Source organism: Sturnus vulgaris, chromosome 21 (genome assembly GCF_052056855.1).
Source record: "Sturnus vulgaris isolate bStuVul1 chromosome 21, bStuVul1.hap1, whole genome shotgun sequence".
In the NCBI taxonomy this organism is placed as follows: Eukaryota; Metazoa; Chordata; class Aves; order Passeriformes; family Sturnidae; genus Sturnus; species Sturnus vulgaris.
In genome coordinates this window covers 6,329,871-6,354,345 of record NC_142263.1, presented here as the reverse complement: position 1 = coordinate 6,354,345, position 24,475 = coordinate 6,329,871, and the positions used below count along the sequence as shown (strand labels likewise).

The following is a 24,475-nucleotide window of genomic DNA, read 5'->3' as shown; positions in this document are numbered from 1 at the left end:
TTAGATGATGCTTGAGAAAATTTTCTTATCCAATAACTGGTTTGAGGAGTTATTCTGTATTCATTAGGAGATTGTGTTATGGCAAGGAAAGTTGTCATCACTTGTGGTGTTGCTGGAGAACAGGACATGATAATGCTAATTCTCATTAGTGGAGTTGTTATGAAAAGGAGAAATAGAAAATAATTTCTTTTTTCTGCCTTCCACAGCATATTGAAATCCATGGAGTTTGCACCATCTGAAAGCTCTGGTGCACAGGTACTGAATTTACTTTTGTTTTCTTATTTATTCTGCAGCTCAGTTGATTAACAAAAATTTTGTCTCGCAATTCCTTGGTGTTGACATTGACAGTTTCCTGTTGGTGTTGAGGCTTCTGGGTCCATCCTTGTATTTCCTGATGTTTTCTTATGTAAAAAGCTGAACTGGACTTTTTTTTTTTTTTGCCTATTAATTTCATTTAAGTGGTCAAGGACAAAGTGACATTTCAGCTGTGCTGGAGTGGATAAACCAGAATGTTGTGAAGTTGAGTCATTTAAAGACACTGGAGTTGGTGTATAGGCAGCACACTGTGCAAGGACTTCAGCATTTTTAAGTATTTGTTAGCCTTGAAAATTCCTTTTCACAAAAGAAAACAAACCTTGGAGTACTGAGAAAGCTCTGCTGTTCCAGCAAATTAATCTTACTTCAGTTTAAAGGTTATGAATTAAATTCCTGTTTCTGAAATCCGAACTGAATATCAATATCCTGGGATTAATTTTCAATGTGTTTTTTAATGATCAAGGGTTAGATATTTAGGGGAGAGTGAATAGCAGGTTTCTCTGACTGATGTTATTTTGAACAAACTGTTTCTGCTGAAACACAGCGTGTCAAGGAAATGCTTAGCTTGGGTCAGTTGACCTAGAAGGAATAATATAATCTTAACTCCTGTTTTAATCAGATTAAAAGAAGTCTACAGCTTTTAAACCGAAAGCGTGCCAGGGCCATTTAAAAATAAGTAGGATTAAGAAAAGGTTCCATTACACATCTCAAAATAATGCAGAATTGATGAATGATTTACAATTAAAATTAAACAGTGAATCTCTTCCATGGCTCTCACCAGAGCCCAGAGTGATTCCTGCCAATCTGTGCCCAGCCAATTCCCTCGCTGCCTCCAGAAAACCAGTCAAGCACTTGGTGCTTTTAATTTTTTTTTCTCTCTGAAATCCCTTTTAGTGCCTGAATGAGATTCTCGGTGCTTTGAGAAACAAACCTCCCCCTTTGGTTTCCTTTAGGATGCATCCAAGCCGCTGGAGGTGCTGCTGCTGGAGAAGAACCGCTCGCTGCAGTCGGAGAACGCCACGCTGCGCATCACCAACAGCGACCTGAGCGGTAGGTCCACCCAAATTTTGGCTCTTCTGGTGCCTCTGCTGTCCTGTGATGGGAGGGAGGGCTGAGTGAGAGCTGAGTGTCTGAGCTAATGCATGGCAGGAGGATTAAGAAGCAACAGGAACACTGAGTAACGTTGGATTTCTGTAGTTTTATAGGCTGGATAATGAAGTAAAAGTTAGAGAGTCTATAAAGGTTAAGGAAGAGGCATTACAGGCTGTACCAGTGTTTGAGGCTGTCTTCTGTTTTGGGAACAAATCCATCTCTTTCCCCCACACACAGTGCTATGCAAAATGTTTGCATGTAGAACACAGTCTTCCTGTCTGATACACTTGGATATACCACCAGCAGGTCAGCTTGGGAAAGCAAAATCCTTTCTTCCCAGCGAAGTGTGTTTGCTGTTTGGCTTTCCTAATGTGGGCTTTTACATCTTGTGTGCACATTTTTTAAATGGCAAGTCGTGGAATTTCCAGATTCTTGAATGATGGTTTTTGCAGCTGGAAGAAAGTTAAAAGTTGCCACTGGCCGTGGTTTTACCGAAATCTGAAGTGTTTTATGAGTTTTAACTGAGTGATCTTGGTGCATCCACCTAATGGTTATTCCTTTATTCAAATTGGTTTGTTCCAAAATGTAAATGTTTGCTGCATTTGGGTTCAGACAGGTCCAATGAGTCATATCTTGAATGAGAGACAACAGAGAGACTTGCTATCTGTAACTGCATTTATTTAACTGTATCACTGCACTTCATGTAACTGTTCTAGTGTTAATGTCTGTAAGGGGGATTCTCCAGGCTGCAACATACAAGAAAGGTGCAAACATGAAATGCATGTTGTTTGTTTTGGGGGCCTTGTTTGGCTTAAAAATTTTCAATCATGGAAAAAAAAAATTAAAATAAAATTTGAAAAAAAAAAAAATAACCCAACAAATGAAAACAAACCAAAACCAAACAAAACCAAAACTCCCACCGCCACTCCATTGGCCCGTGTCAACCTGCACTTTTTCCCTTTGCGGGGCAAACTTTGCATTTTTTTATCTTGGTTTTTTCCCTCTTTGACCCCCCATAATGCATTATGTTTGACCTTCCTTGTAGGGTCAGCCAGGAGAAAAGGGAAAGACCAGCCTGAGAGTCAGCGTCCTGCAACCTTGCCGGCCTCCCCTCCTTCCCAGTTGCTCCGCAACGCGGGGGAGCAGGCTTCCAATACTAATGGTACACACCAGTTCTCACCAACGGGTTTAAGTCAAGACTTTTTCAGCTCATCCCTGGCGAGCCCCAGCTTACCCCTGGCCTCCACAGGAAAATTTGCACTAAACTCTCTCCTCCAGCGACAGCTAATGCAGTCCTTCTACTCCAAGGCAATGCAGGAAGCAGGAAGCACAAGCATGATTTTTCCAACAGGTCCATACAGCACAAACTCCATATCTTCCCAAAGTCCATTACAACAAAGCCCGGATGTAAATGGCATGGCCCCATCTCCCAGCCAGTCAGAAAGTGCTGGGAGCATCTCTGAAGGCGAGGAGATAGACACGGCCGAAATTGCACGTCAGGTGAAAGAGCAGTTGATCAAGCACAATATTGGACAGCGGATATTTGGACATTATGTGTTGGGACTGTCACAAGGGTCTGTGAGTGAGATCCTGGCCCGGCCAAAGCCATGGAATAAACTGACTGTGAGAGGCAAGGAGCCATTTCATAAGATGAAGCAGTTCCTGTCGGACGAGCAGAACATCCTGGCTCTTCGCAGCATCCAGGGCAGACAAAGAGGTAAGAGCTCCCCAGCCCCCTGCTCCTCTTAGCTCCAAACATTCCAGACCAGGAGTTTCTCCATCTGGGGCCGTTTGTGTGCTGCTGCTGCTCTCACCCAGCTCAGGTGAGCAAGCTCAGCTCTCCAGCCCTGCTTTGCAGCACTCAGGCAGGTTCGTATCTCTGCTCATGGTTTTTTTTAGCCACTGGCTGGTGCCTGTCAGCAGGAGTGAGCAGCAGGGACACTCTCAGCCCTCACTTGCCAGCCCCTCCGTGCCACAGCTGAACACGGAGCAAAAAGGGTCAGCAGCTACTCAGGGTATCAGCCCTCAGAAACACTTGGGCATTTTTATTTGAGGTTATTTACTGAGACCAGGCTTTTGTTGTGTCTTGTGTGATGATGTTTTTTTCCCCAAAGTGTTCTGACAAAATAGGGTAGGTGATGCATGAGATGAGTAATTAAAACACAATCCCAGTTTAAAGCAGCTTTGCATATTTAAGGCAGCGATTTTAAGAAGTAACATGCATTTCATTGTGATTCATCTTAAGGCTGAGATTTACATTTAGAGAAACTGAAAAGTAAGTTGTTTACAGTCAAGAAATATTGGAAAGGACAGGCAGGGTTTTCTAGATTTTGTTTAATTGGAAGCACACACTGTTAGATTTATAATCTGTTCTTCCTTTTGATGATTGTACTTGAGGGGATTATCTGCCCATCTTTAACCTCTTCATTTTTGGTATCTCTAGACATTTATTTATATCTGTCTAATCTCCTTTCCGAACATAGCTGTAATCTTTATTAACAAATCAGCCAGCCTTGCTTCTTCCCAAGTAGCCAGTTCCTCCTGCTCAGGGGCCCGAGGGGCCAGGAGAGCTCAGGGCCAGGCTGCCAGCTCCTCATGTCACACAGCCCGTGATGTCAGAGCAACCATCCCCTGATTGTTTTGTTCTTACCAAACTTGTTTTTCAACAGAGAATCCAGGCCAGAACCTGAACAGACTATTTCAGGAAGTACCGAAACGAAGAAATGGGTCTGAAGGTACGTCACAGGCAGGTGTTTTTCTTTGCAGTCAATCCCTAGGAAGTGGAGTGTGCTTTAGCTGTGTGTTTCCTTAAAATTGTGCAGTTTGATTCTGGCCTGGAATCTGATAGAAAAACAGACAGTAAGTATAAAACAAACCATGGGTTAGATGAACACTTTGCTTTTTCTAATTCTGCTGCTGCTGTACTAACGTAACCCTGTCTGGATAGTTCTTGCACTCCCACCCTCCCTGCGTGCTCAGATAAAGAGAGAGAAGTGATAGAAGTGGCTTTATGAAGTCATTGGATCTATTGAAATGCTCTCTTTGCTATTTTTATGGTTTTGGAGGGAGAAAGTTGCACAGTTAAAACATCAATTGCATACTGCTTCTGCTCTAGATTTATTTCTTTCTTCTCATGGGGCTTATGCTGACAAATTCCACTTTAATACACTGCTAAATGAGTGTGTTGCTTAGTTCAGAATTATATATGAAAAAGACAACAAGATAAGTGAACATCAGGTCCATAAATTATCACTGAACAGGAAGTCTGCACATTTTTGTTACAGATTAGTTGCAGAATTTTTCTTTAAGTAAGACCAGAAAGAAGAAAAAACAAAAGCAGGTACACCAAAAGTCTGTAGTTATTTTGTCTCCAGTCACAAATTACCTCACTTGCTTACAAACAATAATCTCATAATGGAAAATGCAGTTAAGTGCAGTAGCACTTATGGTTTTCCCTCCTTTTCTTCCCCTTAGAGGTTAAAAAACAAAAAAAACCCAAAGCAAAACCAAACAACCAAGTAATAGCTCTTAGCTGGAGAGTGCTTCGAATGGTATCTGCGTTTAAATTACTTTCTCTTAATGCATTAACCTCTAGAAAGTTAAAAATTATTTTTATCTAGTTACTTTTTAATTCTGTTTCGGGCTGAATGTATACTCACCCTGCTTTGCCTGGCAGCTGATGCCATTTTTAAGTTAATTCCTGGGCTTACGTTTTTAGCTTTCTTCCTTTCCCCTCTGGTTCTTTTCCCTTCTGTTTCCTCTCCCCCTCCAAAAAAAAAAAAAAAAAAAAAAAAAGAAAAGGAAAAAGAATAGATCTATATATGTTACCATAGAAAAGGAATATATGACCTCCTAGTTCTTCCTCCCATGTTCTTACTATTCCAGGGCAGCTAGAGACAGGTACAACGAGAATATTTTGTTTTTATTATGTTAAGTACATTTTCTGTGTGGTGTAAGTGTTGGTAAAGGTCCTGTGCAAGTTGTCCTCAGCTTGTGCTGGCCATGTATCATATACAGTGTGTCTTTGTTTTACAAAAACAGCCGAAGAAGAGTTTTCCTGGTGTCATTAGTTGTGTTTTCCTCTGCAGGTAACATAACCACACGAATCCGAACCACAGAGTCAGGCTCTGATGAAGCCATCAAATCCATTCTTGAACAAGCCAAAAGGGAGCTGCAAGTACAGAAAACAGGTACGGGCTCATTTTGTCTCTGCCTGCTTTTACTGCAGAATTTAATTAAAACAATTGCCATGAGCTTTCTGGTCAGTTAATTATATTCTTAAAATCTTCGGTGTAGGTTTGAAGAGTTTTTGGAGATTTTTATTGTTACTTAGTGGAGCTGTTTCTCTTTCTGAGACATGCCACGTTAAGGTCACACGTGTCCTGGCATGGTTGGGGTCTCTGCTCTGCCCTGCTCCCTGTGGGATTTCTGAACACCTTTATCCCTGTGCAGAGCTCTGAGCTCCTGGCTGCCCTCCAGACCTGCAGGAGTCATTCAGGGGAACCTACAGAATCCTTTCTTCTCCCAGTTTGCTCTTTGGAAAGGGAATGGCTCCTGCTTTCTCCTCCCTTCTGTCTCACTCGGGCTCCAGGGACACAACTGCACGGGAGAGGGGCTGGATGGATTTGTTGGGGTGAAGGTCACACTCCAGGCAGCAATTACCAGTCCCAGCACCATGGTACATCCTGTACTCATATAGGCACACTCAGTCCTGACTCTTACATGACTTTATTTTTGGTTACAGAATGTATTCAGTGAACGAACTGGCAAATCCAAAACACATTCCCTTTCCCAAAAAATCCCTCTTAGCCTGAGATAAGTCTAATTTCTCATTGTATGCTGTCATGTAATTAATATTTCTGTCTAGTCCATAGCCCTCTCAGCTTTAAGAGTTCCCAGTACTGCTATTGGGATGAAGTAGAAATTACTGTGCAATACTTCTGTTTCATTTTTTAAAGTGAATACTGATTTGCAGTTTGGGATAGTTGTCTTTCAAATGAAAACTAAGTTAATCTCATGGCAGAGTATAAAACACTAGTTAATATATGATCTGAATAATATGACTTTATATAGGAAATTATTAGATAGAGAAAAATATGGGCTTTCTGCAGGAAACTGCAAGAATGTTATTCAGTAGCATGTTTCATCTGAGAGTCTCAGACTTCCTTTCAAATATTAATTTGGCCTCAAAACTCCCTGTGAAACCAGCAGATAAAACAGCAGAGAGAGTCTCACTGTCTTTTTTTCCTATTTCTTGGCTTTTCATGTATTTTACAGTGTGTGACAGACAGGAATGTAGGGAGGCAAATTCAGAAATGCATTCAGATTAGCTTTAGTATTATTGGAGTGATACACAGCGTGTTGTAAATCTTATTTCATTTTGAGGCCACTCCTTGGAGTGTGGGGTTCCCTGCTCCCACCTGGTGCTTCACTTTCTCTGTTCTCTGGTTTCCAAGTACTGGGGACCTCAGTGGAGACTGAAATAGAAGCAGATGCCACTGCAAAACCTCCTGGCTCTGCAGGGAGAATTCCCCACCCTTGTTCCAGTCCCTGCTCATCCCTGGCTGCTGCAGTACAGCCACCCAAATCCTGGTTCCCCACTGGAATGTTGCATTTGGGGGTTATCTCTGCTGAAAGCAGCCATGACTCCATCCTAGAGGTTCAGATAAGGGAGGGGGTGATGGCCAGGTGTCAGCCTGGCTGTGGTAGAGCTGTTTATTTCAGTGGTTGGGACCATGGAACAAGCAAACAGGAAGCAGGAGCATATTTAGTTTGTCAAGTGAAATAACGATGATCATCTCTATCTAAAGTTCTGCCTTTGTGGTAATTTGTGTGTTGTGTTTTTGAAGTTAAAAGGTCTCACCTTATTTATGCTGTTATAGTCTGTCCAGGTGAATGCAGCTGTGTTCAGTTCTGAGTGCGTGTTAAATTCATTTGTGGAGAAAAGAGTGAAGTGAAAGGTTAAATAACTTTGTAAATGCAGCTATAAAATGTTATTGACCACATGGGGGTGGGGGAGGAAGAGGTGAAGGCTTGATTTTCAAAGGCATTTATTTGAAAATTTTTACAATGATGGAAGGGCAAGTGATCCCAGACTTGTGCAGCTGAGTCTGTGCGTGCAAACATCCAGCACTTTGGCAACTCTCAAAATTTTCCAGTGAAGAACTTTGGAAATCTTACCTTATTTTGAAAAGTGCAAATCTTTGCTTAGTGAAAACTCCTCCCTCCCATCCAGAAATGTATTTCAGATTTTTTTTTTTTTCTTTTCCCTGTCAGGGAAATGTTTACAGTAGCACGTGTTGAATATAAAGCATTTTCCTCTGTTGCATTTAGTCTTTTGGTTGTTTTTCATAGCTGAGCCGGCTCAGCCGCCTTCTGCCTCTAGCAGTGGCAATTCTGATGATGCAATTCGATCCATTCTGCAACAAGCCCGACGAGAAATGGAGGCACAGCAGGCTGCCCTTGAACCTGCCTTAAAAACACCACCTCTATCTCAAGCTGACATTTCTATCCTGTCCCCTAAACTAGTGTCTACACCTGCAATGTCTTCGGTTTCCAGCTATTCTCCTTTGGCCGTATCCCTGAAGAAACATTCATCTGTCACTGATTCCAGTATCTCTGCATTGCAGAACCTCTCTGGGCTCAAAAAGGAGCCTCAGGAGGCACCTGTTCTAGAGCTTCATGGAATGAGTGATTCTGCCCAGGGTATGTTGAGGCATGTTAAAAATGAGTTGGGACGTGGTGGTGTTTGGAAGGACCATTGGTGGAATACTGTGCAGCATGAGAGAAGAAATGCAGCTCTTCCTGAAGATATAAAAGTTGAGGAAGCCAGTGGTGGAAAAGAAAAGGTCAGCAATCAGACTAGGCCAGATCGTAGCCAGCTCCAAGGACCGTCTTCTTCCGAGTATTGGAAAGAGTGGCCAAACGCGGAATCTCCGTACTCACAGAGCTCTGAATTGAGCATGACTGGGGCGAGTCGCAGTGAGACACCACAAAATAGCCCCCTCCCTTCATCCCCTATCGTGTCCTTGTCCAAGCCATCCAAACCTTCGGTTCCTCCACTGACACCCGAGCAGTATGAGATTTATATGTACCAGGAGGTGGATACCATAGAGCTAACGCGGCAGGTCAAGGAAAAGCTAGCAAAGAATGGCATCTGCCAAAGGATCTTTGGGGAAAAGGTAAAGAAGTGGTTCTCTCTTGTTTCAGAGTGTTGTGATTGTGCCCTCTGCCCCTTACACGGGTGCAGAGCCACAGGGGAATGTGCCACGGGTGTCCCATGGAAAAATGGTTTTGCTCCGTGTGTGAAGTATTTCAAAACTAAGCTCCCCAAAGTATTCCCCGTGTGGTAGGAATTGCAAGGGTTTTTATACAGGGATTGGCTTCAGCCACTTGGAATTAGGAATGGGGCCCCGAGTTTAGGAAACTTGAAAGCTGAAGCAAACGTTGCTGAGACTCAATATTTTATGCTTAATGTAATGAATTCGTGGAATATTTGAGGAATACCATTGTCATGACTGGAGAGTCTTAACTTTGTTATAAGCAAAGATTATGGACACGAGAGCATTTTTCCTTTTTCGTTATTATTTGGAAATGTGCACAAGGGCATTAAAACAAACACATGGAAAATCCCCTAATTCTCCTTAGTCTGAAGTCAAGAATTCCAAGTCATTTCTGATACCTGGTGCTCAGTACCTCAGTGTGCTCTGAGATGTTTTAGATCAATGTTTGATTACAGATAAAGCTCCCTGAAGTTCTCACTTTATGAGCCCTAAGCACTGAGCACGTGGGATTTTGAGGGTCCCTAACCACCAGAAAACCCCTCCCAGGCTGTAAAAAGTGTTGGACATTTGTTGTTTCTTCTTCCTATAAAGAACTGAATCAATATAAAAGCGTAATAGGAGCTGGCATTGCACTGTTACCTTCTCACGAAGATGTAAAATGAAAAGTCTGACCTCTTGGGGTCATTAAAGATCCCATGGCAGCTTTCATTAAGTATGATTTTTAACTCTTGTACTTGTGCTGAATTCCAGGCAAGTAATTGCATTCTGCCTGTCTGAAATTCTCCCCCCTACCACTGCGGTTGGCTGTATTCTTAAATATTTACTTATGTGGAGCAGCCGCCGCTACAGGTAAAAACACACATCGTTATAATTCACCCCCCAAAAATCAGCCAAATATAGGCCTAGTCTCAAAAGTCCCAATTATTTTTGTTTGAGAACAAAATACATGCCAGTCATTGCCTGTTTCATCTGCCTGTGTGTGCCTGGACTCGGTGTTTTTCCTGTTAAAACTGATGAAACTGTTTGACACAAAATATGAAAAGCATGCAAATCCCTCACCAGGCTGCTGCCACCCAGATCCTGCAGGAAAAACCCACCTTCCTTCAGAAGGCAACACGGCAGGAAGAAAAGCATTTCCATCAGGGTATCCACAGAAAGCAGTTTTTATAATTGTCCATATACAAACAATTTGAGCGATGCAGTAAAGGAAACCAAAATGATTTAAATTCCCCCCATTTCCACTGCCAGTGTGTTAACGTGCCATTCTTGGTTGCTTCACTTCAGGTATTGGGGCTGTCCCAAGGAAGTGTCAGTGACATGCTCTCCAGGCCAAAGCCATGGAGCAAATTGACCCAAAAAGGCCGAGAACCATTTATTCGTATGCAGCTCTGGTTGAATGGTGAGCTGGGACAGTGTGTCCTGCCTGCACAAGGGCAGCAACAAGGACAAGGTAATTAAAATTCCACTATGTTGTTTGAGTCGAGGAGGAGGAGGAGATTTTTTTTTCCATTTTTTTTTCTATTTTCTGTATTTTTTTTATTTTTTTTTTTTTTAAATTTGCAGTAAGCCAGCCTTGCACCAGTGCTGGTCCAGGCGTTCTGGAAGTGGCACCATCCACCCTGGCAGCCCAGCCTGTCCCTAAGGGAACGTGCTGGGAATGTTTACCAACGTTTATGTGTAATTGATAAGCAGCAGTTATCAAGTTCCTCATTAGGGTGATATTATCTAGGCATGAATATGACACACAATCCCAAAAATTTTGGCCAAAGAGCTGGAAAATGTTGCGCGCTGTTTCCTAGGGTTGCACAGGGGATTTGGATTGTTCCAGGGAGAAATATCGATTGCTGTCTCAGGAGGTGAGCTGGAAAACTAAGCTTTAAAGGGGGAATTCTGGGTTGCAGTGACACTTTTATTGTGGCTGTCTCTTCCCCTAATACCTATTGACACAGAAAAGCCAGGCTGGAGGCTGGCCTGGGTCGTACCTTTCTGTGCCATGAGTTAACTGAGCAGCGAGCCCTTGCCGAGATCAGCACTTTGCTATTTGTTGAGCCTGCTTACTGTTTAGTTTGTGGTTTGGCATCTCCTTTTATTGTTCCCTGATTTTCCTCTCCTCTCTTATCTAGTCCTTCACTCTGTGACATCATTACAGGATTCCCTACAGCAGGGATGTGCAAGCTCAGGTAATCAGCTGGTTTCAATGATTTGCTCTGAAATAATTCTCTGTGCTTTTGTTGCATTTGCTTTGATGCTGAGAGGTTTCTCACGTTTTGTTGTATCATACAGGAGTCCCTTCAGTTTTTTTTTATTAATGCAGTTAATTCCTCCTTCTCTCCTTGTTGCTATGGCAGATGTAGGGAGCACACATATTTAGCTGCATATATTAGGTAAAGAGACTCTGTCTGATCTTAGAGATCATTGGCTCTGTAAGGGGTTTTTTTTGCCATAGTTCAGCTTATCAATGTGACATGTGACAATGGCTGTAAAACAAGCCCTTGGTTTGTAATGTGATCCACATACTCCAGCTGCCTCACTCACTGGTAGGTTTTTTTCCACTCTCCTTTGCACAAAATCTGCTTTGTTAATCCGAAGGTGGGGAACCACGTTATGTCTTTCTCAAGCTTTGTTAAATATTCCCAGCTGACCTTTTTTTTTTTCTCCTTTCCATTTGCAAAAAATACAAATAAAAAAGCAGATGCAGCAAAGCTGAGTGTCAGGGAAGTGAGTGGCTGAAGGCTTTAGAGATGGTCACAGGATAGGAGGGAGAGAACAGCTGTGTTCCTGCTGTTAGATACCAAACTCTACCCACACAGCCTCTTAGCAGTGAAATGCTTCACTGACGTAAAACACTCCAGAAAAATACCCATGCCCTGCTCTGTGCTTACAGCCAGCACCCTGTGCTGGAGAATTGCTGCATTTCAGGGCACAGACAGGGATGTGTTGTGCTCTTCTTGCACCTTTCTGCTATTCTGAAATACTCCTTTTTTTCTGCAACTCGCTGGCTTTACTCTAAATATCCCAACCAAAGTGCTTTTTTCTCTCTACTGGGGAAACTGTTTTGCATTCTAAAAGATTTTACTAGGAGAAAATTCGTTATGATATTCAGTCCACGTTTTTCTTAAGGAGAGCAGTTGAAAATAAATACATAAAAGCATAAAAAAAAATGCCCCCAGTAAAAAACAAGCCATGAAAACAAAACCAAAATGGGAGAAAATTATTTGCAATCATAGGGCTATTGTTACTTATAGCCAAGCATTTAGGGAACATGGAAATTTCCTGTGATGGTTCATTAAAAACATGCCATTGAGTACTTTTTTTTTTGTGGCATCAATGCTGTGCAAGAGTGTCACAGTCACAAACGCCTGAGACGGCGTGGAAAATATGAGTAATTAATTGTAGCCATTTTAGGGGGAATTTGAAATCAGAGGAGCTGGGAAATGCTGCATTGTTATTGCTAATCTTCATATTTATGACTAGCTCTAATTATAAAAGATGGAAAGACAAGCCCATAGGATTAAAATCCAACCACCTTCTGGATTCCCAGGGGGATTGCTGGGAGCTGAAAGTGATTTCCTTCAGGAAGTTCAGTTTTGCTGCTGGGATATTTTGTTCCCTCCCACACTCCCAGTGTCGTTTGTCAGTTCCTGCCCTTGAGCTAATATTTTGTGAGGTGACACGTTCCTATCAGCTAATAAAATCATGTTATTGATGATTGTCCTCCTTCATTCCTTAAAGCCGACTTACAAATGAGAAAATGGGCTCGTGCCCTTTTCTACCTCCTCTCAGAGGATTAAAAATAGAATTGTTGTACAAAATGTTCTTTTCTTGGTGCCTTTCTCTGTGTGAAGGAATAAAGAAGGTTGTGACACCAGGCAGAACAAAAGAGCAAAAACCAAGTTATTTGAATGAGGAAGGGCAGTTTGGTAATTTCCTTTTATTAGCAGCTGTTCTGTAATTAAAAATGCAGCAAACAGTTTGGAAAAGGTAATAATAATTATGCATTTGTGAAAGATCCATCACTCCAGGGCAAGGAGAGAAAAAAAAAAAAAAAGAGAGACAGCTCCAATTTTCTGGTCTTCTGAGACATTTCCCAGGAAAATCAAGGCAGAGAAGGTTGCATACTTGTAATTTTAAAACAGAAATTAATCAGAACAATTTTGAAACGAGGAAAGGTCTGGAGCCTTTTTCATGTAATATAATTGGCTTGGAACTTGTTGAATGCATGAAGGGAAAGAAGTGAAATTAAACTAATACACTCAGTGGCTCCTGAGTGCTTTGCCAAGAAGGTCTTCAGTGTACAGAGTGTCAACATGCATAGTAACGACTCAAACTTTTATTAACTGGAAATATTTTCATTACTCTTTGGCTCTATTCTATTAAACTAGCAAGATTTTCTGGATTTCTGACCCAGTTAGTTACACTTCTAGATCATAAGGTTTTGATTAACACCTCATTCATGAAAATCTCACCTTTTGTCCAGTAATTTTCCATTTTCATGTGTAGACAGATGGGCCTATCAGTGTTTCATATAATGAATGGATAAACATATATATATTTCATATTTATTTTTATATATATATATATGTTGTGATAGCAAAGAGAAGCCAGGCTTGGTTTTCTTCTTTGGAATCTGTATTCATGAATTTTATAAAAACAGCCTGTGCCAAAATGACAGCAAGGTATATACCTGTATTTTCTGCCTGTGAGCTTTCCTCAAGGCTTTGTGATTTTGTGCAAGTTTCAGGGAACATGTTTTAGATGAAAATGGTGTCTGTACCCTAGGTGGTCAAAAATAGTATTGCTATGCCTTTTCTAACATTTTTCTGTGTATTTCTTTCCACCTAAATGCTCTAATGCCCTTGGGTAAATCTGCCTTTTTAATGATTTATGTGTCAAAAGCATGGACCAAATCACATGGAAAAAAAAGTTGAATTAGTGTCACCCAACTGCATCAGCATTTTTTCATGATGAATTTGGCCCTTATTTAGTTGCATTACTGCTGATGGGAGCCAGGGTGGGTTTGAACAGTTGCCATGTGCCAGGAGAAGGCTCAGATATTTTTCTAAATACTCGTACTGTGCACAGCTTTTATTAGTTGGTTTTATTTTGGGGGTTTGTGCCGCGTATCTGTAGGAGATCGAGACAGAGTTTCCTTTTCGGTGCTGTTCATTCCATGGCTGCTCGCAGGAAAGCTGAATTTTTACATTCACTTCTTTCTTTACCCTCTGTGAAGGACATACACTCTCTATATACTACATTAAAGGCTTGCAAATACTCAGTGGGAAGAAGACGTGCCTTTTTGGTGTGTGTTTCTGTAAGGGTCGTCTTATGACCTAATGTGGAAATCTTCATTTGCCGATACAGCTGCGGGTGATCTCAGGGGATTTTGAATTTCCCTTTTGTTTGTCTTCCTTTCTGGGTATCATCCATCATTCCTAACCTCATGCTGCTTAGCAATAGTAACACTCATGGGAGTTGAAGAAAGGATTATAGCAGCATAAAGTGGGGAGCTAATTAGAGCTTGTTTCAAAATCAGAATCTAGCTTGAGATAATTGCGTATTATCTGGTGATTTAAAAACGCGAGATCTACTGTATTTAGATCAACTAAAATATGCATGAAAGCTTTCTTTTAAAAATAAAGTGTTTGTAACAACGGGGAGATTACTTCTTGTCATCCCTTGGGAACACGAATCAGAAAAATCTCAGGATGCTCAGTGTCATTATATTAACAGTGAGATCGGGGTGTGATGGCAAAGCCAGGTGTCCCCTGTATTTTTATTTATGTAATACAGATTCCTGTAACATTTGCCAATGCAGGAGCTGCTGAGTGGGCAGGAAGTTAACTGTGTGCTGGGTGGATATTCCCATTTCCCTGATACCAGGAGAATTCTGTCACGCTGGCTACTCTGGAAGAAAAAAAGTGGAGAGAGAGTGTGTTTCAGGCTGGCAGCCCAAATTCAGGAATACCATCCTGATGTATGTAGTAGCCTTGTGGTGGAGAAGCTCTTGCCCCCATTTCCCTGTGTTTTATCATCTTTCCTTACATTGTTCTGGTTTGTTTGGGTGGGCAGAGCTCTCCAATGGTGCTCCAGAGCACAGTTGGGATTAGCACAGGGAGAGCTGAATCCTTACACTGTGACATCACCAAAGTGATTGGTACAGTGAGGCTGACAGACTTTCCCAAATTGGAACTGGTTTTTGTTGTTCAATTAAAAAAACCAAGAGAGAGATGGTTTTGCAGTCATTTGCTGGCATTCCAGGTTAATAAAAATGTATGACATGGAATGTTTGTGGTTAATGTAGTCTGTGAAATGGAAGAGAAGGGAGATCACATGGCTCAGACAGCAGACTGCAGGAATTCCTTGCAGAGGTGTTTTGTGTTTGATGACCAGTTGGACACCAGTTATTGAGTCTTGGACTTGGGAAAGTTGTGGCCTTTTGTGCTAGGTGCAAATGTGGTTTTAAAGTTCAGAGCTGAACAACTATGTCAGCCAAAGAGTTACCTTCATGCTTATCCCTGGAGCACCCTGGCACATCCTGGTGAGTTTCCACATTCTTTCTGTGTGGTTTGGGATTGGGCTCAGGAGCAGTTGTCCGTGGCTGTCTTGATTTCAAACCATAGGGTGTGAGCTGGCACCTCAAAAGGGCAGCTGTTGTAGTCTGTCTGTAACGTGTGTGATCATCTTCTGTGCCATTTCCCTAACATTTGGACCATGAAAACCTCCCTGGCAGCCTTGCTGGTATCAATAAAACCAGGAGAATCGCTGTCAAGGCACCTCACTGGGGCCTGGGAATGCAGCATGAAGTCAGTGCCTCGTGTTGATTCTGAGCAGGACATTGGCTCTGATTCCTGGCCATCAGCTGGGCATTGCTGCCCACAGCCCTGCTCCTTTTCTGTCAGTGATGCTTTGCAAACAGTCAGTATTTGTGGGGAAATTCCTGTCCTGGATGTATTCTTCTCTGTCCATGGAACCACCCAGTGATTAAATTTGCAGAAGACAACTCCATCCTCACTGTGGTCACAGCTTTGCTGTTACAGAAGGGATAAAGTAAAATACAAAATCAGGGAGTGAGCGCTGTTTTCTAGGTAGATACTCCTTGTAACTCAGTTACAGTGTTCATGTTAATGCAGCAAAGAGGAGACCTGTGCTGGATTCTGAAGGCAAATTTAATTCGCTCCAAAGTGCAGTTATGGACTCCTAGAATTCATTTTGGAGAAGTTACCCAGTCAAGTTGCAGCTATGTTTTATCTCTGTGGTTAATTTGGGAATGTGGGTCCTTGCTGCTCACTGCCCCTTAGTGTGAGATCCCCAAGCAAGGAGTTCAAGTGTGGCTCTGCAGCAGCACTGAGCCAGGCACAGCAATGCCTTATCCTTAAAGTCTTTATTTTCAAAGAGCAGAATTAATAAATGAAAATGTTTTTTAAGCTGTGTGAAAAAAAAGAAACTTTCCTGACTATTATTGCCTCAGGCTTCTCAGGTAGTTCACAGAGTAGTGGTTGGCATGAGAATTGCTAAAAAGGGGGTGTAGTTAGGGAGAGAAACCATGGCCATTGGGTAGTGGAGCCCTGTAAATTCCACTGTTGTTCATTTCATTACTTATTACTTCATTTCATTAATTACCAGCATTTTCCTTCCCCTCTGCGTGCGCGTTCGGAGAGGCACAGCCTCCCCTGGGGAGGGACCCACACCCCTCCCTGCTGCCAACTGCACTCCACAGAGGGGCTGGGTGGAAAACGAGGAGCTGAGAGATTGGAGAGGCAAATCCCAAACTCCTGGAGCAGCACAGACACAGAGTGAGGCCGAGCAGCTCCGGGCAGGGTCAGCAGCCGCGGTGACGGCCACGTTCTGTCCCCCGTGGGCTGGCAGCTGCACAAGAGCCTGGAAAGGCACTTCTCCAAAGGGAGCAGATGATTTTCTGCTGGGGATGGAAGACTCTGGCAGCTGGGCAGAAGCTCATGTTGGTTTTTTTGGTTGCTGGTGGGAAAAGGAGGGGGCTGCAGGTCCAGCCCCTTGGCCACTGGTGGGATGGAGGTGGCCACGGTACCCTCAGCCCTCCCTGGGCAGCAGCCCAACTGTGCTCAGCAAATTACCAAATGCTCCTCCACTGGATGAAAATTACCTTGCTTTCAATTCAAAGAACAGATAATGGGCTGCTTTCCTCCCAAAATACTGGGAAAAAAGGTGTGTGAGCACCAAATGTCCAGGTTGTTATTTCCATCTAATAATGGGGATGGAAATGCTCTTCAGCCAGCATCTCTGAAACAGGGAAATAAACAGCCTGTGCTGATTATAGAGTTACATATTGCTTGATAGCAAATCATTCCCAAGACAAAATAACAGAATATTACCAGAAAATTAATGTCTTCTGAGTCTTCCAGCCTGTCCTTTACATTAGGGTGTGAGAGAAACTTATGAATTTGTCTCACTTCATTTGATGCGTGTTGGAGGGTTTTTAACTTGCCAACAACCTTCCAGAGAAACAGCAAATGAATCTAGTGATTATTTTAAATCTGATGAGAAATGCAACTTGCATTGAAAACAAAGTGGATTTGAGATCAAATTTAAATAAAAGTGAAAAGAGAAAGATAGCCAATTAAAAAGCCAATGAAAAGAGAAAATACAATTACAACAAGAAACGTAAAAAAGGCCTGATAGTACATGCTCAGTATTTATACTTGTCAAAGATATTGATGATGGCAACTTGTCACATAATCACAGGCTGATTTGGGTTGGGAGGGACCTTAGAGCTCATTCAGTCCCACCCCAGCCATGGGCAGGGACCCCTTCCCCTACCCCAGGTTGCTCCAAGCCCTGTCCAACCTGGCCTGGAACACTTCCAGGGATGGGGCAGCCACAGCTGCTCTGGGCACCCTGTGCCAGGGCCTCAGCACCCTCACAGGGAAAATCCTCTCCAGTATCCCATCCTCTGGCAGTGGGAAGCCATTCCCCCGTTGTTCTGTCCCTCCATCCCTTGTAAAAGCATCCTTCTCTGGTTTTTGGCATGAGCTGGTCCCTTCTGGTCTCATCTCCAGAGCCATCTCCCCTTCTCTTGCTGCTTTCCAAGGGATGCTGGGGTGCTGCAGGGATGGGTTCCCACACGAAGGAGGTGTGAGATTGACCACGGTGTAACCACAGCTGTGGTTAGTGTTTGTTCCTCTGGTTTACCCCTCTGGAACTTGGGTCCTAAAAATAGTGCAAGTTTGTACTGGCAGATGTTTCATTTGTCCTTTACCAGAGGACCAAAATTAGCCTCTCATTTGGCACCTAAATAAAGCAACTTAACTGCCTTTATGCGAACTTTGCAATTACTGTCTATTGAAGTTGCAACATTTTGTTGTGTTTGATGGGAAAGGACATTATATAAGCAACACCAGTACCTAAAAAGCCACCAGACCTTGAAAGAGAGAGGACGAACAGGAACCAGCCCAACTGGGTTTTCTAGGGGGGTCTGATTCAGGTGGTTGTTTTTTTTGTTGTTTTTTTTTTACTTTTTTTGATCCAAGACAGGTGTTTTCCCTAATGAAGGTTTAATTAAAAAAAAAAAAAAAGAAAGTAAAAGGCAAAAGTACTATGGAAATTCTCAGAGAGCTGTCTATTGTAAAGGTAAAAACATTAATAAAAGGACAGCAATGGTTTCTCTAATTTTCAGAGAAAAATCTGCACAGAATGCCTGAAGCTGGGTTAGCAGTGGGACTCCCCAGGGGCAACAGAAAGATGTTATAATCAATTACCACATCATAACACTGATGTATGATAATTACTGAGTGTTCCTCCTGAGATAGTGCAGCATTTGGCTGGGATGCGGCTCTTTCATGGTCCACTGCCTGATTAATATGCAAATAATAGGCTGATTGCATGATGAATGCAGAAAATGAGTTCGCTGATAACGTGAGCACCGAAGCGGGAAGATGATAAATTACTTTTACTGACTGTCCTACATTAAGTACCCTTTCTCAACAATTTTATCACAAATTAAGTAAAGCAGTATGGAGAGATTATGAGGATGTGTAAAATAATGTACCTTAATAGCTTTTATAATATTGTTGCGTACAACGTAAATGTCATTTTGTTTCAGCACTTTCCCCAGCACTCCTCCAAAAAGGAGGGTCTTTAGTGCAGCACTGCTCAGGGTCACTCTGTTCCTCCCTGTGCTCAGGGTGGGAGATGGGACTTCTGTGTTGGGAGGGAAGGAAGGAGGGAGGGAGGTCATTAGCCTGGGATCCATCCTGCATGGACATTGCCCCTGGCCAGGGAATGTCCACATTGTTTATGGGGGACATCTCTCTAAATGCAGTGCACAGTGCACATATGCATCCTGCTGCAGCCTCTGCTCCAGAGCACACACGAGGTTCAAACCTCAGAGGAGGGTGTGGAAATACCTTCACACTCAGGCTCCTGACACAGGACGACAGCAAACAGTCATAAAATTGGTGCCACGTTCAAGCAAGTTGGTTTAACACATCAAATCACAAGGCCAGCAAGTCACCAAAGACACCATAAACTGCAGCACAACCTCCTCGTGGAGGCTCCCACTCTGTTTTCCAGAAGGTATTGTGCACGCGTTTGTCTTGATTTTACTAAAAATATAACACTGTGGGGTTGTGGCATCTTGATTGATTGCTTCCATGACATATTTGTTTTAGCATTCAGAAAATCCTTAATAAAGCGTCTGCACACAAGCTGGTTTAATAATAAGGTTATTGAAAATATTTTTCCAGCAGTTATTTCTAAATATTGATTTCTAGCTAAGTTACGGAAATACCGAAAAATCTGAATATTAAGTAAAGGTTGGCAGGGTAGTGCAATGTCTTTTAAAGCAGCCATGATTCTGCCATTAATCACCTAATTTAAAATATGGGGTATTTTTAGAAAGTGTTTTGCTATTGGTTACGGGTGATCTGTAAAACCAAAAAATTATAATTCACTTTTCAATGCCAAGAGCCCACTTTTGGCTCAGGAGTCATAGAATTATAGGATTATTTGGAGCTGTTCTGGGCATTGCTCTGATGTTTTCAACTGTCTGTCTAAATCTAGCTAAAAAATTCTTAAGTTTCCACTTTTTTTTTCTCTGTGTTTTATTGTGAAGTAGTGCCTAGGGTTACAGAGGCCTCATCTTCCCCCAGGCTATTGCAAAAAAGTCCTTTAATTCTTCTCTTCTGAGGGTTTTCTCCTGGGGTGTGGTTGTGTCAGGGCTTGGTGCATCTGCTCCAAAGTCAGATCTCAGGACAAATTTCACTTGAACTGATGGACTCCAGTTGTATCTTCCTGCGCAAGACTCCAGACATCCTTGGGAGCAATCTGTCCTCCCCAGTGCTCCTAACTCGGTGGAAGTCTGATGGTTTCACTTTATGTAGCCTTAAAACATGTCTTGGTGTAGCTTTGGGCACAACAGTGGGATTTCTAAAACTCGGAGCCGTTTGTGGCTGCAGGTTTTTTGAAAGGAGAATTGGTTACCCAACTTCTCCAAGTGCTTTTAAACATCCAGCTGTAAATCTCTCCTCATGAGACTATCACCAGCTCCCATCTTACGTGCTCTTTTCTCAACTTCAGCTGGTCTCTCCAGCTCCTTCTGCTCTCCAGAGCTGAAAACACATTTTTTTAATAGAGGCACAAACTAAAACAATTCTTGAAAATACAACTTAAATTGCAGCAATACCATGTGATCCCTTCAGCAATACTCAAAAGCAGGTTTTTTCAGGTAATTCTTACATCTACCCTGATTATTCAGTTTTATGTGCTCCTTAACATGTACTCATATGTAGAGTGGGAACCTTTATTTTTATATTGCTCCAGTAATTGCAGAGTTAACCAAAGCTGGTGCCTCCCCTTTCCGTGCAGACACACATACATCTGCACGCTTTCCTAAAGGGATTTTTCCTTTGCTCTCTCCCCCCATCCACATAAAATTTCCCTCTGAGCCAAGACCCAAAATAACATTTTCCCCAAAGTTACAACATTTATGGAAGCAAACAAACAAACTCTCCACAGTCAGAGTGGTGGCAACTCCACTCTGCTCACAGCTCTAACTGCACGTACCTACGTATTTGACATCATTATGGATGCAAACTGCAGGGAGCTCTGTGCACTCCCTACATAGAACTGGGGGAGTTTATAACTGTAGGGAGGATCATATTTTCATGAGCCACATTAATTTGCAAATTGTGACTAGGCAAGGTTCACTCACTCAGAGTAAATCCACCAAAAGCATTACCTGGGAGAAGGCGCTTTCACGCGTATTTGCTTTAATTAGTCAGAAGAGGGATGTGTTGCAGTGCTCTCCCACAAGTGCTGCTCAGCTTTATTTCGTAGTTCAGGCTTGTGCTGCACCCACTGTTAGTGAGGAGAGTTGCTATTATGGTGCTTTAAAAGATTAACTTTAGAATTCTAATTTCTTCTTATCCCTGGAACTGTCCAAGGCCAGGTTGGAGCAACCTGGGATAGTGGAAGGTGTCCCTGCCCATGGCAGGGGATGGAGCCAGATGAGATTTAAGGTCCCTCCCTTCTCTGATAAGACCCTGCAAAGGCAGCCATAGCTAAAGGTAAAATCAAATAAAAGGTTGGAGGGAAGAAATCTCTCCCTGAAATATTCACACCCTGGGAGGCTGAATACCAGGGATGTGCTGGGGATGTTGATCAGCTGTGTGTGATCAGGCCATGATTCTCAGGGCAGCAGTCACCAGGTTTTGGTCTACAAATGGGATAGAATGGGCAGCCTCATCATCGGGGAAACAGAAACTAATCCAGTCCCAGTGTGAGACACTTTGATCTCAGGCAACCTGCCAGGCCTGTTGTTGTCCATTAACTCATCTGCACGAGGAGGTAAATGCAGCCCTGAAGTAGCAAATGCTCTTTTAAGAGGTTGCTGAGAAATCTCCTGTCCACATTTGTCTGCTTTCATCTTGCCCACTGATGTGCTGATTTGGGAACGAGCAGAGCCTGGGATGCTCCCATGGGGTGTTCCCATTCCCCTGGTTCCTCAGAAAACAACTTGGACTAGTTTGGCACAAACATCCAGCCCAAGCTTTGGACACTGGGAAAAGTGGTGCATCAAAGCAAGAGCCAGTGAAATCATGTTTGGGTTCTTGTCGGAATGTCACAGAGTACCCTGTCATTTTGTTTTAGCAACTTGTCCTTCCAAATGCACAGTTCGCCTTATGGCATGCCAGCAGTAAAAATGTCACTTACAATAATTACTTTTTGGTGAAAATGCTTGCTGACTTCCTACCTTCAAGCTGTTTTTTACACAGTAGGGAGATAATAAGAAATGACTTTATCCTGACTGCTCAAATGAACACTAAATGGAATTTAGGTTATTATTACTGCAGATAGAGGACTGCGTATTGAAATTTAAATAGTGGATCAGATAAACTACAGAGATTTGTCTCTGAAAATTATAGTGGATCCATTTTTTCAATCCACTTCCCTCTGAAACTTAAGGCAGCTGTTGTCTGCCTGCTGTCTTTAGAATATAGTATTTTTCATAATCCTTTTAGAGGCCCCAAATAGCTTCTGTGTTTTGCATGGTCTTCCTCAACTTCGCCATGTTCTTACCTCGTTCCCCATGAGCCCTTTGGCAGTTTATTAGCTAAGCCTGTGTTAGCAGCAAGGGTTGGACAGGTTTCTCTCCCAGCAGCTGCAGGAGTACAGGGTGTCTCTAAGGATGGACAGGTGAGCTGGGAGGAGAGACTGAGAGTGGCCTTGTGGTTTATGCTCCCAGATTCAGATGTTCTTGTTCAAATCTCTGAATTCTGGATTTACAAGTGGATGCAAAGTCAGAGGTGAGGCAGGGTCTGAGCAAAAGCAGCAAACCTGCAGCTCTCAAAATGCATAGGAGAAATTGCAGTGGAGGAATGTGTCCGTGCTGGCAGATGTGATGCCTCTGGGACTGGTGAAACCTTATCTGTGTCTCAACACTGCTCTGTCATCTGAAGCCTCCGTGGAGGGGATGCACCTGGCACTGGTGCCAGGTCCTGTACATGTCTCACATCTTCTGGGGAGCTTGGAGCAGGTGGCACTTGCAGGTCTTTGCATCTGAAATGTCCTGAGCTTCAGAAAGAGCCTCCAGCTGAAGAGTGCTGTGGATCTGAGCTGTGCTCCAGCACAGGGCCCTGTTGGATGCATCCTGTGGGCTTGGGAAGAGTTCCTGGACATCACAGAAATGGTCCCTCTTGGGCAGTGCCCTGCAGTTCTAAATGTCCCTGACTGCTGGGTTCCTGCAGACCTGGGGAGAGCTGTGGGAGAGGAGCCCTGCACAACCTGGGATTCCTCACACACTGCAAGGACTCTGCCACATGCCCTTGGCAGAGCAGACCTTGCAGAGGGAGGAGTCAGGCTGGGACTGTGCTGGGGGAAGTGTTCTCAGGTTATCTGCAGGCTATCAGTGGGATGTTAAGCAACTGAGGTCCCAGGATCCAGAACTGGGCACCTGACCCCAGCATGGGGTGGGAAGTCTTGGAGAAGAATAAGAAAATCTGGAGTTCGGGAAAACCACCTGTAATCAGTGAACTGAGAGCAAAGCTCTGATTTCAGACTTCCTCACATTTTTTAAACACTGTCATGGCAGATGCTGTGGGGAAGGTGTAGGGGATGGATGGGAACAGAGAAGCAGTTGAATTCATCCATTGTGCCAAGGAATGCAAGACCACAAAAGATTTTCTGTGTGTAATTAAGGCAGGGTTAGTTTGTTATGGTTCTCAACCAGGTTTGTAAAATACTCAGACCCCAGACCTATTTGCTGAATTGTTTGCAAAGTTGGTTTATCTCTTACCCGGCAGCTACTAAGGGGTGGGGAGAGGAAGGACAGGCTGTGATGATGGTCATTCAAGCAGCAATTTTAAATTGAGAAAATGGTATTTTAAAAGAAAACAGGAGATATTTGTATAATGTTGACTTTGTTTCCACTCATTTATGCATCTTCATTTTAGACTGTGCATCACTCTCTAGTATTGTAGGATAAAACAGAAGGCAAGAATTTCCTGACCTAAGAACAATTCCCATGTGCTCTTCCAGGAGTGATGTGTCCCCAGGCAGGGATATCTGTGCTGGCAGGCTGAATCAGGTGTGTTTGTCTTTCTGGAGACACTTTGGCCTCCAAAGCCTGGAAGCTCCCCTCCAGTGCAGGGGCATCACTCTCTGAGCTGTGTTATCAGCTGTGAAACAGCCACTGTTCCTCTTTGGTTCTCTTCATGTCTTGGCCATGAATGGGGCCCAATTCCACTTGCCAAACATTCCAGCTTGCTGGCCTGTTTCTGCAGACATCACTTCTTGTTCTTGATTTGCCTTTTTGGTTATTATTTTCCATGCTGCATATTTGAATGTGCTCCTTAAAATCGCCTGGAATGGCCTAACTTCTTACAGCCCAGACTGTATTTTGAATTAATAATGTAAAAAGTGCTGGTAGAACCTTTGCCCTTTCATGACTCAGTTTTATTTACATCTTCAAAAGTTTGGATGATTTAAGTGCATTTATGCTGTCTTTGTATCTTTAATGGCATTTGTCAACACCAACCTGTAATTGTGCAGGAGTTACATGGGGCTTTTGATCATTTAAAACTGTCATATTAAGCTGTGTCCTCATCACATGTGGGGTCTAATGGTCACCATCTTCCCATAAAGTCATTTTTGGGGACACCCTGTTTCCCCCAGCCTCTGAAAGCTCAGGGCACCACTGATGTCTTTGGCCATCTGAAACTTAAAAATTTCCCAGGTTCTGCAATGACCTTGCCACTGGTGATGCTCTTGATCTCTCCAGCTCTTCCAGCACCTCATTTTTGAAGCTTTCGAGC

The 24,475-nt window shown here is 43.0% G+C and overlaps 1 protein-coding gene across 6 annotated transcripts in view; it reads left to right on the top strand.

The window, feature by feature from the left end:
• Window positions 1-24,475, top strand: part of CUX1 (cut like homeobox 1) — a 266,427-nt gene that overhangs the window by 193,845 nt on the left and 48,107 nt on the right. Inside the window, exons 13-20 of one of the 6 annotated variants that reach the window (XM_088177067.1) lie at window positions 207-255; window positions 1,269-1,365; window positions 2,759-3,124; window positions 4,077-4,142; window positions 5,496-5,597; window positions 7,762-8,588; window positions 9,975-10,140; window positions 10,814-10,870. In XM_088177067.1, the coding sequence (XP_088033193.1) occupies window positions 207-255; window positions 1,269-1,365; window positions 2,759-3,124; window positions 4,077-4,142; window positions 5,496-5,597; window positions 7,762-8,588; window positions 9,975-10,140; window positions 10,814-10,870 (1,730 nt within the window). Of the gene's footprint in view, window positions 1-206; window positions 256-1,268; window positions 1,366-2,452; window positions 3,125-4,076; window positions 4,143-5,495; window positions 5,598-7,761; window positions 8,589-9,974; window positions 10,141-10,813; window positions 10,871-24,475 lie in introns of all 6 variants that reach the window. The other 5 variants (XM_014876437.2, XM_088177066.1, XM_088177065.1 and 2 more) reach the window with 5 other exon arrangements.